Below are 15,155 nucleotides of genomic sequence, written 5' to 3' on the forward strand. Positions count from 1 at the left end.
TGGTTCCATATGGCTGTTAGTACTGTTGTGTTTTTGCCAGAGAGCCACATGGTAAGGAAGATCTCCAAGCACGCTTCCTAGGGGGTCCTCATTAATCCTCAGATGTGCCCACAAAGGCATGATCCAGCACCCTCATGCCACAGCTGCCTCTGGAGTGACACTCCCTCCGGTAAGAGGCATGCCTCACAGCTGAGTGCCTGGTTGTTTGTGTAGCGCGGGGGCAGGGAATCTTTTGGGCTCCCAGATATTGCCAGATCCAATGGCCTTCTGCCTCAGTCAGCATGGCCGACGGTCAGGGGTGCTGGAATCCAACAACATCTAGAGGGCCACAGAATTCCCCATCCCTGGTCTAGTGAATTTGAGGTTCTTGGTTTCTCTCCCTCTGCTCCCTTTTGCCTGGAAAAGCACTTTGGCAGATTCCTTTGGAGGATTTGGGTGTGACAAGCTGTTAGCATCACACTGAATAAAACAACTTTGAGAAGCTGAAACACCGGGCTGTTTTCTTTTCTAATAAAAATATTCACTGTGCAGTTCACAGGCACAAAACACAATGTTGATATTGTCCAGGAAATGGGGTTTCAGTTGGAGGGCATGGGTTGCGTGAGAGCATGTTGTGTGGGAGTATGTCTGTCCCGAAAGCTTTGCAGGCACAAACAGTACTGAATACAGTCTTGCATATAACTGCCCTCCTACTATCATGAATAGAAACAATCATGAATCGACAAAAACGGGCATCTGGAAGGAACCACTATGCCAACAGGATGTCGGACTGAATGGGCCTTGGCCTGACCCAGCAAAGCTCTTCAAATGCACTTATGTTCCCCTGACTTTGGGGACGCCTTGCAGGAGTCTCACCCGTCTCATGGCTAGTCTTCTAGTGTGGACCAGTTCTACAAGCTCTCCCCCTAAAGCAGGTGCACCATCCAGAACATGCTGGCGCTGTACCTGAAGAAGAAAGCGAACACAGACCAGGAGGCAGGGACTTCTAGGGGAAGCGAGGCCTTCATGTGGGAAGCCTTGACTCCTCACGTGCTCCACGGGATCAGCTTCGACCCCACCACCCAGTCTTCTGCTGCAGCAGATGAGGATGGGCATTCCTCCCCTTTCAACCATCTGGCGGAGTCACTCTTCCACCTGGCCCAGAACAGGAGGCTCCTTCCCAACACGCAGAATGCCTTGCATATGATCAATGGGCCTGTGATCACTGTGACATAGGCAGGGCCGGATTTATGTATAGGCTAAGTAGGCTGAAGCCTAGGGCCTCTAGATCTAGGTGGCCTCGCCAGCCTGCCCGCTCCCCAGCACCGCAGACAGTCTTCCCTCTCCCAAAACTGCAAACCCAAGACTTCATGCGAGGGCAGGGCAACTGGCAGAAAGATATTTCTAAGTTTGTCTGGAATGGGGAAAAGCCTAGAATAAAATACAAAATACTTATAGATACTAAAGATAGAGGAGGCTTCTCCCTTCCAGACCTAAAATTGCATTATGAAGCAGCTTGCATCACGTGGATTCGGGACTGGATAAAATTAGAGAGAGATGAAATAATAGATTTTGAAGGACATGATAATAGATTTGGTTGGCATTCATATTTATGGTACGGGAAAGATAAAAAAAAACACAAAGGTTTTCATAATCATATAATAAGAAAAACACTTATAAAAGTGTGGAATAAACATAAAGATTTTTTAGAACCCAAAACACCATGGTGGCTTTCACCGGTTGAAGAATTAGCATTAAAACCTCTTAATAAGAGAGGAAATTGGCCGACGTACAGAGAATTATTAATAGAGTTAATAGGGTTAAAGCTGAAAGAATGAGGAACTAAAGGTTACCTTAATAAAGGACAAAGGTGGAAAGAACCTAACAGAAGCAGAAGACGTCAAGAAGAGGTGGCAAGAATACACAGAGGAATTATACCAGAAAGATATGGATGTCTCATACACCCCAGGTAGTGTGGTTGCTGACCTTGTTTTTTTTTTTTTTTTTTAAAGATATTTATTAGGGTTTTCCATTTTATACAAACAAAGAAAAAAAGAAAAATGTTGAAAAGAAAAAATATTAAAAACACATAAATTTCATAACTTATTTTTCAATAACATATTTCCCTGACCTCCTCATGCCTCCCCTTCTTGTATTCCAGTTCAAATTGTTCATCCAGCAAATCCTTATCTCATAGCATTACAGCTAAAAACCTTATTTGCTATCCATCTTCTTGAATTACTGTAACTTATACTTTTACTTATATACAAAAAAAAGAACTATTTTTTCATATTCTTTTGTACCATTACAGCTAATAACCCCTTAATGTTTCAATCCAACATCACTCAATATTCCTTAATATTACAGTATTTTTGCAAATAGTCTTTGAATTTCTTCCATTCTTCTTCTGCCGATTCTTCTCCCTGGTCACGGATTCTGCCAGTCAATTCTGCCAATCCCATAAAGTCAATCAACTTCGTCTGCCATTCTTCCACGGTGGGTAGATCTTGCGTCTTCCAATACTTTGCGATGAGTATTCTTGCTGCTGTTGTAGCATACATAAAGAAAGTTCTATCCTTTTTTAACACCAATTGGCCGACCATGCCCAAGAGAAAGGCCTCTGGTTTCTTCACAAAGGTATATTTAAATACCTTTTTCAATTCATTATAAATCATTTCCCAGAAAGCCTTAATCTTAGGGCACGTCCACCAAAGGTGAAAAAATGTACCTTCATTTTCTTTACATTTCCAACATTTATTATCGGGCAGATGGTAAATTTTTGCAAGCTTGACTGGGGTCATGTACCACCTATATATCATTTTCATAATGTTTTCTCTTAAGGCATTACATGCCGTAAATTTCATACCTGTGGTCCACAACTGTTCCCAATCAGCAAACATAATGTTATGTCCAACATCTTGTGCCCATTTAATCATAGCAGATTTAACCGTTTCATCCTGAGTATTCCATTTCAACAGCAAGTTATACATTCTTGATAGTATCTTCTTAGTTTTGGGTTCTAACAGTTCTGTTTCTAGTTTAGATTTTTCCACCTGGAAGCCAATTTTCTTGTCCAAATTATAAGCCTCCATTATCTGAAAATAATGAAGCCAGTCGCGCACTTTATCTTTTAGTTTCTCAAAACTCTGCAATTTCAATTTGTCACCTTCTTGTTCCAAAATCTCCCAATATTTTGGCCATTTGGCCTCCATATTGAGCTTCTTCTGAGCCTTCGCTTCCATCAGTGATAACCACCTTGGGGTTTTATTTTCAAGTAAATCCTTATATCTTGTCCAGACATTAAACAATGCTCTTCTGACAATATGGTTTTTAAATGCTTTATGAGCTTTAACCTTGTCATACCACAGACATGCATGCCACCCAAAAACATTGTTAAAACCTTCTAGATCCAAAATGTCTGTGTTCTCAAGAAGTAGCCAATCTTTCAACCAACAGAACGCTGCTGATTCATAATAAAGTTTAAAGTCTGGCAGGGCAAATCCACCCCTTTCTTTTGCATCAGTTAATATCTTAAATTTTATTCTTGGCTTCTTGCCCTGCCAGACAAAATTAGAAATGTCTTTCTGCCACTTCTTGAAACAATCCATCTTGTCCACAATTTGCAATGTTTGAAACAAAAACAACATTCTAGGCAATACATTCTTCTTTATAGCTGCAATTCGACCCAGCAAGGAAAGCTTCAAATTTGTCCAAATTTCTAAATCTTTTTTCACTTCCGCCCAACATTTTTCATAATTATCTTTAAACAAGTTCCCATTTTTTGCTGTCATATTAATCCCCAGGTATTTCACTTTCTTCACAATAGTTAAACCTGTTTCATTCTGAAACTTCCCTCTTTCAATCGGTGTTAAGTTTTTCTCTAGAACCTTAGTTTTTGACTTATTCAATTTAAATCCTGCCACTTGGCTAAATTCTTGAATTAGTTCTAAAACTCTTTTGGTACTAGATTCTGGCTCCTGTAACGTCAAAACTAGATCATCTGCAAATTGTGGTTGCTGACCTTGAGCCTGACATCCTGGAGAGCAAAATCAAATGGGCCTTAGAAAGCACTGCTAATAACAAGGCCAGTGGAAGTGATGATATTCCAGCTGAACTATTAAATTTTGTTAAAGATGATGCTGTTAAGGTGCTACACTCAATATGCCAGCAAGTTTGGAAAACTCAGCAGTGGCCAGAGGATTGGAGAAGATCAGTCTACCTCCTTTAGAGGAAAAGGCCTTGAGGGGAGGACCTGTTGCCTCCACAATCCTTCCTAAACATGCATAAGCTGAGAGGCAATTGTCCGACAAATGTGGTGCTGTGGGGAGGCAGGAACATTTCCCTGCAGTTAAGTATTTTCTAAGTTCCTTTCCCAAAACTTCCACAAACGGTTCTGAAGCCTCTCTAACCTCAGAAGTCTTTTCTTCTCTCCGGAATTCTGGGATTCGAGGATAACTTCATGGAGAAGGAAAGAAACCTGCAGAATCAGCAAATGAGTGCCCGCCGGGAGCCTCCACCCCCACCGCTGCCACCAAGCAGGCTGTAAGTTGCCTTAGAGGTGTACTGTGCCCTCCCGCCTCCTTGGTTTTAAGGACTACTTGAGTTCTGTTCTCATCTCCCTTAGGCGTATCCGTGACAAGGAGAGCATGAGCAAGAAGCAACCCCAAGTGATCCACACTATGCACAAGCTCTTTGTGCCTTCCACACATACGCAGTCCGGACAGAGAGAGGGACTCATCAAGCACGTCCTCGCCAAGAGAGAGAAGGAATATGTCAACACCCAGAAATTCAGGTCAGATCATGCAAAAGTGCAAACACCATGCAAACACCAGTGGAACCTGTATCATAGTTGGGGTTGGAGAAAGCGACATCTACATGACAGCTTTATTGTTGGGTGCCAGGCAAAGTCTGTCCTGTTCACTCAGGCCACATGGGTGGGTAATTTAAAGTATTAGTTGTGGCGGGCAATTTTCCTTGGTGCCACATACTGAACTGTGGCTTCATATTATGAGCAGGACAGCAGCCTCTCCTCCAGGTTTGCACACTTCTCCCCCACCCCAAGCCTATTTGGAAGCTTCCACTTGTATTTTAAATTAACCACAGTTTGGTGTGTCCAGACCCTATGGTGGTTAATTTTACCAGCTTTGTAAACCCATGATTGGAAGTTGGCTTGTTTCAATGAGCCATGGTTCAAATTAAGCGGTTTGTGCAGCTTCAGACATTGTGACAAGATGCAGTTAATCCAAAACTGAAGCAAAACCTTTGGAACTCCTCCTAAAAGCTGTGCTGGAGGACAGGGAGGTGTGACCCATCCCCCCAAAAACTTGGTGTGGGTCATCCTTATAATGCTAAGCTTACTACTTCAAACAAAGTTTTTGCTTTGGTTATTTCCTCATACCGTTAGTAGTACCCAGTGGCCATTTGTTTTTAATGTCTGCTTTTATGATATGTTTATCAGTATGTGGTTAGCAGCTTCAGATCTTACTGTTTTACAGAGGCTGTTTAGCTTGCTCTTTTTACCCCTTTACTAGACAGGCTGTATTTCTGTGCTGTTTTCAGAGTGGGGAATGCCCATTCCTTCATGGCCAGCATGGAAACACAGAATGCTAGCCATTTAGGAGGTTTGCAAAGCAGACAAGGGTGTTACGGGGTAATCTTCTAGCAAACAAGCTTGGCACAGCAGATCTGAGAGGTGGTTTTCTGCTCCCTGAAAGCCAGCCTGGAAACCAGGTTGCCAGGTGAAGGAAGAATGGAGAGATCAACCAACTCACTTGCCTTCAAATAATTTCTGGTTGCCTGTGGCTACTGGGATAGTGCTTAAATATCAGGCTGGCTGACACATCTTTAAAAATACAAGGAAAAAGCTTTTTTTTCTTTCATTAGCAAAGCTCATTTGGGGCCCAGAATAGCTAAGTTGAGGAAGAAGTGGCTGGTATTACTTGTTTGTTCTTGGTCCTGATCTTGCCTGCCCTTGTAATCCTACCTGCCACACACTCCTGTTGTCTTTGCATATTTAACCAGCACGTCTGTTCCGATTGGAGTCCTATTCCTGCAGTTCCACATCCTTCTCTTTGGCACTTGGGCATTCGGTTCCAGGAGCTGGACCTGAGCACAGAGGCTTTCTTCTACTTGGACTCGACAAAGGAGCAAGAGTGGCTGACAGCTGTGGAAAAGGCTTTGCGTTCCAAATCCAAGTACAAGAAAGTAAGTCCAACCCCACCCATTTCTTCAGCAGCCAGACAGCTGTCAGGAGCTGGAGTGAGGAGGAGAAGGAGGAGGAATAGGTCAGCAATAAAAAACACCTGGTGTCAGTGGTGTTTTATTCAAAAGAAGCCAAAATTCTTTATTCAAAGAAACCAAAACCATGCAGGCCTAGTGATCACAGAAACCTTTCCCAACAGGTCTTGCCCCAGTGAGGTAGTTGTGAAGGCTGAAGGTTGCTACCCTCCCACCACTCTCTTAAGTCTCCTCCCCCCCCCCGGGCCTTCCCAAGCAACCTGAGACTCTGACACCTTGACTGTCTTTGCTCCATCCTCTTAATTTCTCTGTGTTCTGGGAGACCAGCAGGGAGGGGAGCTGATCGCAGCAGGATGGGGAGACCGCCTGGCTTCTTCAGCAGCCTGCCTGATCTCTGCCTCTTGACCCCCGCCTCCAGCCTCCACTTCTGCCTCTGATTCTGGACTGCTGTTTGCCACAGAATCTTCCTGCCCTCTTGCCTCTTCAGTTTCCAACACCTCCTCTCGCTCACAGTCTGCTCCCTCTTCTCCCTCTGACAACTCAGCGTCATCGTCCCCCCACCAGTTCCCTGGCTCTGAGCCTTCTTCCCTTGGGGGATCCCCAGTTGGTGCCACCTACCACTCCTATCTGCATCCAGCCAGCCCATGACAGCAAGTAATGAACAAAGCTGGTAGACATCCCAGTACCTTGCATCTTCTAGGTGCAGCTGGTGCGTCTAGTCGGAATGATGTTGCTCATCTTTGTCAAGAAGGACCAGCTCAGCCGCATCAAGGAAGTGATGAGGGAGACAGTGGGCACAGGCATCATGGGGAAGATGGTGAGTAGACCCTGACAGCGGAATTCCCTACGTCTATCTTTCTGTCTGTCTATATGTTTTTCTAATCTCTGCCAACCAGTTTCCCCCTCTTTCCTGCTTGCTCGCTAACAGCCATCTTTGCTCCGCCCCTGCAGGGTAATAAGGGGTGTGTGGCCGTGAGGTTTGTCTTCAACAATACCAGCTTCTGCATTGTCAATTCCCACCTTGCTGCCCACGTGGAAGACTTCAAGCGCCGAAACCAGAATTACAAGGATATCTGTGCCCAGATGAGCTTCCTGCCCCCTGACCAGGGTCTACTGCAGCTGACAATCATGAAACACGAGTGCATTTCGAGGGCTTGGAGGGAGAGAGCCTTGGCTGATGTAACTTGTTGGTCTCCGCTATCTGGAGAAGCAAATTGAGTCACGTTTCTGTAACTTTCCTGCCTGTGTGTAGCTCAAGGGTAGGCAGCATAGTGCTCTCCAAATGTTGATAGACCAAAATTCCCATAATTATTAAGAATTGGCCTTGCTGACTGGGGTTCATGAGAGTTCCACTTCAGCAGCACCAGGAGGGTGCAGTGTCGGCAATCCCTGCTGCAGCAGCTGCACCACTAAGGTTTCTACTAGAGCAGCCAGAAGTGCCCAGCATTGTAGGCTCCTGCTTCATTCAGGGCAGACAGATACTAAACATCTGTGGAGTCAGAAGACTGGAGGTCTTGAAATCTTTGCAGATGCTAGTTTTGAAAGTGACACCACGGATGGTACAAGCACTTCTGGAGTATGCTACATGTACAACCACTGCCTGTTTAACTGGTTGTGCAAAAAGCAGACGACAGTAAGCCTAAGTTCCTGTGAAGCAGAACTCAATGCTCTGTCATTTTCACTCATGGATTGTGAATGGTTGATGCAACTGTTTAAGGACATCAGAGTTTCTGTGAAATGTCCTATACAAGTGTATCAAGACAATAGATCCTGTTTGGCTTTGCTGAACTCAGAGAGTTGCAAGCAAAGAACCAAGTACTTGCAGATTAAGCTACATCGTGCAAGAGAGTGTATTCAGAAAGGACTCATTCAGGTGTCCTACATGCCAGGAAATGAAATTCCTGCTGATCTGTTGTCTAAGGTTGTTAACAGAGAACAACTTAAGGTTTATGTACAGAGGTTGCAATTGGGTTGAACCACAGGTACTACAGGTTACATGGAAAGGGGGAGGATGTTAGGATATTTCCGTTCCACCTTAAAAAGGGGACAGGCTGTTGTGAGTCACAGCCTACGTATTTTCTGCTCACAGGAAGTTTCTGTTTTGTCTATTGCTTTCGTTTTTCTCTCTGTGCCTGAGACATCGAAGCAGGCAGTCATGTTTTTTCTTTGTTCTGACCAACGCTGAATAAAGTTATAAATAATGCTCTCCTGAGTGCGCCTTTCATTGTGCGAACTCTGCTGATAGAGCGTGCACGAGCTCTGGAATGTGGCAAGCTATTTCTGAGGCTTCGTGTCACTAATTGACTGATACTGTATCTACGGGAGATCGATGGATCGTCCGGAGGCGACGTGGAACCATGATGGCCTTTGTCTCCCTGGCAGTATCCCAACACTCCTCCACCCATGCTCCTTTTGTATTTCCCAATAGCCCACCTGTGGCACCACTCTGCGCAGCTCTGCATTCCTCCAGCCGAGATTGCAAGTCTGAAGCCCTCATTTCAAGTCCGGCATTCCGTTTTCTCAGGTCAGCAATTTCCTTCTCCATAGCGTCTGTTTTAATCCCCTTTTCCACTAGCTATCAGCGAGGAGATAACTCATGCTGTGAGGGATGAGGGTGCTGATAAGCTAGTAAAGCAACTTTCCGGGCTTCGCACCATCTCTTCACAAGATTTATTGTTCAGCTTCAAAGCCGTTTACAAGAGATCAAACACATACATCCATACTCAGCTATCCAGATGAGTCATCTGACTTTTGTCTGTGACGCTGCCAACAAGCCCATTCCCGGAAATGATGCTTCCTTTTCGTTTTGCCCTGTGAATGGCTGGGTCCTGCTTTAGGCTCCCCCCTGCCAGTTTCCCCCTCTGACGAGGAAGAGACGCTGCTGAATGCCGGCTTGGGCTCTCTATATTTGTCTCCCTCCCTCATGGTTTCCCCTGCAGCCTCCAATTCCCTGACACTGACCTTCCCCTTGTGCCATCTTGCCATGTGCCAGCTCCCTTCCCTGTGCTTCGCCCTTTCCACCTTTTCCTCTTGACTCCTGACACGGTTGAACACTTGGTTTTCCACATGGTTCCAGGGCATTAACAGGTTAAGGGTGTTTTGGGAGGGACCCTGTTAGAGGACAGTCATTCCCCTGCCCATCCTACCACCACTGCTGCTCTCAGTCCCTGTGCAGTAGTCCACTCTCTCCCCTTCTGCTGCAGCTGAGCATGTGATACTCTTGGTGGGTACAAGGCATAAGGATTCCTAGCCTGTCCTGGGATTGCAGGACCTCTTTCTCTGTTTCCAACGGCCAAATCCCGGCAATTCCAGGCGGATGGCAACCCTACCCACTTGTGCCAGATTGCCTGGCATACATTACAAGTATCTAGTCACATAGATTATCCAGAATCCTGGAGCTAGCCGACCTGACTAGAAGAGACCATGACCAGAAGGAGGAGGAGTACCAGGAAGAATGGACAAAATTCAAAGCTTATTTAGCTAAATATGTCAAGATAACCTAATTGGAAAAGCTTGCAAATATGAGATAGGCTTAGGATTTAATTATGTAAGGATAGGAATTAAGATGTTTAAAGCTAGATTAGAAAGAATGAAAGATGTTAAGTGATCAAGTTATTTTTTTTTTTTTTGAGAAGATTGATTTTGGAAAACTGTTAAAATGAAATACAATGAAATTCAACCAGGGGGATTTGAGGAAGTCACTTAACAATGTTATCAAGATTGGTTTAATTACAATTAGGATGTATGTTTGCTTGTTTGTCTTAATTTTTTTTTTAAATTAATAAAAAAAAATTTGAAAAAAACCATAGGTTATCCAGAATCCCAAGCAGCGACATTGTGAAATTTTAATAGGTATAAAAGGTAGGGGGAAAGGAGGCACAATGTCAAGCAGGCAATAGAATAAACCCGAGCACTGTGGGTCTAAAACCGGCCCCTGAATTTCTTCCTCCCCACTCTGCCCTTCTAACAATAACATTTTTTTGTTTGCTGGATGGATGTGTGCATTAAGACCTCAGTCACTGAGGAAGGATGCTGGCCCAGTGGTAGAAGTATGTGCTTGGCATGCAGGCGATCCAAAAATCAATTCAAGACCAAAATTCCAGTTCTCATGTTTTCTGTATACATGGCTAATTTAAAGGGGAATAGCATGGTGCCTTCCACAGAGTCAGACCATTGAGCCGCCTAACTCCTTAAGGGAGGACCATAGCTCGCTGGTGATGCAGGTCCCAGAACAGTCTCCAGCATCTCCAGGTGAAACTGAAAACATCACCTGCCTGGAACCTTGTAGAGCCACTGCCAATCAGTACAGACAGTGCTGAGTTAGGTAGCTATGATCCATCCACCATCACCCTTTGCCCGAAGCAAAGGCACATTGCTGGTCCAAATCTTTGAAAGAATTTCCCTGCTCACCCAGCCACCTGCCCTCCTTTATGCATTGTCGATGGCTTATCAAAGGGATCCTCACTGAAAGTATCATCAAGGCAGACAGCTTTATGAAATCTTGGTGCCCTTTCTTACAAAATGCTAACAGGGACAATGGCACCAGTTGCCCTCTGGACTCACAGGGTGCAGCTGATTCCAAATTGTACACATTTGGAATGGCCCTTGAGAAAGGATAGTCTGCCTATATTCATCAGCTTACCACCTTGTTGTTTGTTAAAAACTTTAATAAAAAGCATGCTTAAAATAAAACAGGAAAAATGAAATTTTGCTGGCTTCTTGAGAGAAGAATAATGCCTAATTATTTGTATCTGCTTTAAAATGTTGTGTCTCTTCTCTTTGTAATGAGTTTTACTGGGTCTGTGGTCATTTTAAGTTGCTTACCTTCACTAAAATATATACATCTGACTTCCGGTCAGCGCCAGCGACCGTAATGGCAGATTTCCTCTGAACTCCAGAGGAAATCGGCTTCGTGGAGCTGGGGTTCTACCGCTACGGCGAAGCGGGGACCTGAAAAAAAATCACAGGTGGGGAAGCCTGTGAACTGAAGGCTCGGCGGGCTCCATTTGCGCCCCCCCCCCGCTGCAAAGGAGCCTTTTTAAAGGCTCCGGATCGGACCAGGGGTGAGGGGTGCGGAGCTGAGAGCTGTCTATCCGTCTCCGCGAAGTGAAGCCGCACAGCCAGGGTCGGAGAGCGCTGATTTCTTTACTGGATAATTGGACTTGAAAACAACTACCTGTGAGTAGGATTTTGACATATATTTGGAAGAAAATTATTAAAGAATTCGGCGAAACGGGAAAGGTAAAAACAGGAAGTCTGCCTCCCCGGACTGTTAACAGATCAAAAGCAAAGAGACTGTAAAGCTGTGACTAAGAAAGACGAGCTTTTGGAAGGATTAAAATCTAGCATTAAAAAGGAAAATTCCCCCACTGTTGGCAGGAACAGGGGGGAGACACTTGAAAGATATTTGCCCTGCAAGGAAAGGAAATTTTAAAATATATCTGCTGACTTTAAAACCTGGGAACGGACTGCCTATGACAGGGAAGCCGATTAGGGGGAACTGTCAAACGGAGAGTGAAAAAAAAAAGTTTGATTTAGCTCTGCAAAGGATACAGTGTGGATAAAATACTTTGGAAATGAAAGTAACCTTTTGGGACTGAAAATTTGATACTAAGATACTGGGACTTTATTAGAACTTTATTTGTTATAAAGTTGCAACAAGAAGTTGGAATTGTGACCCCTAGAGGTGACTATGTTGCAATGACATTCTAGACAACAAGTACTGCTGTGGGAAAATTTCTCCTTTCTCCAAACAAATTCTCCAAGTGTGTGACTGACCTTGGGAGTGTTATGGCAGATGATAAAAAAACAGAGTTGACACAGGAAAAAACTACCAGGTCTGGTAGACACTACAAAGCTGATACTACAAGAAGGCCTTCAACAGGGGGTGTAGCGGGCACAGCAGGAGCTGTTGCCCCACAGGTAAAATTAAAGGTTATGTCAACTGATGAACTTTTGGCCCAAGCATTGGGTAAGATTGAAGCAACTTTGGAGAAGTTGGCCAATAAGGTGGAAGAGACAAATAGACAAGCAGCTGAGGCTTCTGCAAAAATTGATGTGAACACCTCAAGTATTAATTTGAATACCTCAAGTATCAATGAACTAGGGGAAAAGGTGAACTCTAATACACAGTCTATTGAAAAACTACTGGAAGAATCGGCTTCAACTAGAAAACTGGCTGAAGAGGCCAAGGAAATTGCAACTGCTGTTCAGGAACAGATTCCACCGGTATATAAAAAGTTAGAAGAGCATGATTTGACACTGTCCATGATAGACCTTGAAAGAAAGGCGAGAAATTTAAGAATAAGAGGTGTGCCAGAAAGTGAGAAAGATAACTTGGCAGAATTTCTCACAAAGGAATTGTCACAATTTTGGCAGAAGGATCTGGGGGAGGAAGAATTTAAGATAGTGAGTGCATTCAGACTCGGCAGAAGACAAGGAAAGAACAAAGCAAGAGATTGTCTGATTACCTTAAAAACAAAGGAAGAAAGGGATAAAATACTGAACCTACATTATCAAAGAACCTTGGAAATTGAGGATACCTTTGTGGAAATCTTCAAAGACATACCTAAATACATTCTGGAGGTTAGGGCCTACTACAGAGACCTGGTTGCCTTGCTGAGAAAAAATAAAATAATTTTCAGGTGGGAATTCCCCCAAGGCCTATCTTTTAAATATAGAGGAAAGAAAATAAGAATAAGGACAGTAAACGATAAGGACAAGTTTTTGAAAGATCACGAAGAAGACCTACAGAAGGAAGTGGAATCTGGTGAGGACTTATTGGTGTCAGGAAAAGGACTCTTGGAGATAGCAAATTTGATATCTGGACGCTCCGGCTTAGGGAGAGACAAGCCACCGACAGAAGAACAACAACAACTTGGTGCAGTAGGAGGGAAAACTAATTAACCAATCATGTCTCTGCAACTTCTAAGTTGGAATTGTAATGGACTGAACTCTCCTAGAAAGAGAAAAGAGATTTTTCATATATTAAAGAAAGAACATTTGGACTTGATTTGTTTACAAGAAACACATGTTACGAGGCTACACAGGAAAATACTTGTTAATAAAAGATTAGGGCAAGAATTTATCTCGTCTGATAAAGTTAAAAAGAGAGGAGTGGTGACACCTAGTTTGGTTGTCCTAGGGGATTTTAACATCCATGCCGACACGACCTTACAAGGGGCCGCTCAGGACTTCGTGGAAAGCATGGCCTCCATGGGGCTGTCCCTGAATAAGTTTGGCCCAACTCATAGTCATGGACATGCCTTAGACCTGGTGTTCACCTCTAGTGACGTGGGTGATCTGACACTAAGTAAAAGTGAAACAAAAGAAGTGCCATGGTCAGATCACTTCCTGGTGCAACTGGACTTCTCCGCGACCCTTCCCCTCTGCAGGGAGGTGGGACCAATTCGGATGGTCCGCCCCCACCACTTAATGGATCCAAATGGTTTCCAGAGAGTGGTAGGGGATGCTTTATCCCATGTTGATGGCCTTTCAGCTGATTCCCTGGTGGCCCGCTGGAATGCGGAGTTAACCAGGGCTATCGACTGTCTGGCTCCGAAGCGCCCTCTCCGATTGCATGGAGCCCGGACAGCCCCATGGTTTTCTTCGGAGCTGAGGGCGATGAAACAATCACTGAGACGGCTAGAGCGTCGGTGGCAAAAAACTCACTCCGAATCTGACCGGACACAGGTTAGAGCTCAACTTCGAGCCTACCAAGTGGCGATAGTGACGGCGAAGAAGACTTTCTTCACCGCCTCTATTGCATCTGCAGAAAATAGTAGCAGGAGACTCTTTGAGGTGGTTCGCAATTTAACGGAACCACCTTTACCACCGGGGCCTTGTAAAGACCCCAACATCTCCTGCAACGATTTTGCAAAGTTTTTTTGCAGATAAAATCACTCATATTCGGAAGGAGCTAGACACCACCGTGGGAGCAGGGCTGGGGCGGGAGAGTGCTAGAGCTCTGTCTGGTCAAGTTGCATGGAATCAATTTCAATCCGTTACCCCCGAGGATGTGGACAGGCTGCTTGGACGCGTGAAACCAACCACCTGTCTCCTTGATCCTTGCCCATCCTGGCTAATAAAAGCAAGCCGGGAAGGGCTGGGCGATGGGCTCTGCGGGGTGGTGAATGCTTCCCTCTGCGAGGGAACATTCCCAGATCCGCTGAAAGAGGCGGTCATTAAACCGCCTCCTGGGCCGTGTTCAGAAAGTGGTGGTGGGGGATGAGTGTTCAGACCCCTGGGCCCTCACTTGTGGGGTGCCTCAGGGTTCCGTCCTCTCCCCCATGCTTTTTAACATCTATATGAAGCCACTGGGAGAGATCATCAGGGGGTTTGGACTGGGTGTCCATCAATATGCAGATGATACCCAGCTCTACCTCTCTTTCAAATCAGAACCAGTGAAGGCAGTGAAGGTCCTGTGTGAGTGCCTGGAGGCAGTTGGAGGATGGATGGCGGCTAATGGATTGAGGTTGAATCCTGACAAGACAGAAGTACTGTTTTTGGGGGACAGGGGGCGGGCTGGTGTGGAGGACTCCCTGGTCCTGAATAGGGTAACTGTGCCCCTGAAGGACCAGGTGCGCAGCCTGGGAGTCATTTTGGACTCGCAGCTGTCCATGGAGGCGCAGGTCAATTCTGTGTCCAGGGCAGCTGTCTACCAACTCCACCTGGTACGCAGGCTGAGACCCTACCTGCCCGCGGACTGTCTCGCCAGAGTGGTGCATGCTCTGGTTATCTCCCGCTTGGACTACTGCAATGCGCTCTACGTGGGGCTACCTTTGAAGGTGACTCGGAAAGTACAACTAATCCAGAATGCGGCAGCTAGACTGGTGACTGGGGGCGGCCGCCGAGACCACATAACACCGGTCTTGAAAGACCTACATTGGCTCCCAGTACGTTTCCGAGCACAATTCAAAGTGCTGGTGTTGACCTTTAAA

The 15,155-nt window shown here is 45.1% G+C and overlaps 1 protein-coding gene across 1 annotated transcript; it reads left to right on the forward strand.

Annotated features, from left to right (window-relative positions):
* Positions 1–4,909: 4,909 nt before the first annotated feature.
* Positions 4,910–8,955, forward strand: LOC310753724 (inositol polyphosphate 5-phosphatase OCRL-like; the record flags this gene model as incomplete). The annotated part of the gene is made up of 5 exons (XM_083595070.1): positions 4,910–4,913; positions 6,035–6,183; positions 6,917–7,033; positions 7,168–7,324; positions 8,792–8,955. The coding sequence occupies 5 exons, from the start codon at positions 4,910–4,912 to the stop codon at positions 8,953–8,955; spliced, it is 591 nt and encodes a 196-aa protein (XP_083451196.1).
* Positions 8,956–15,155: the final 6,200 nt, after the last annotated feature.

This window comes from Podarcis filfolensis, assembly GCF_964270895.1.
Source record: "Podarcis filfolensis genome assembly, chromosome: W".
Classification (NCBI taxonomy): Eukaryota; Metazoa; Chordata; class Lepidosauria; order Squamata; family Lacertidae; genus Podarcis; species Podarcis filfolensis.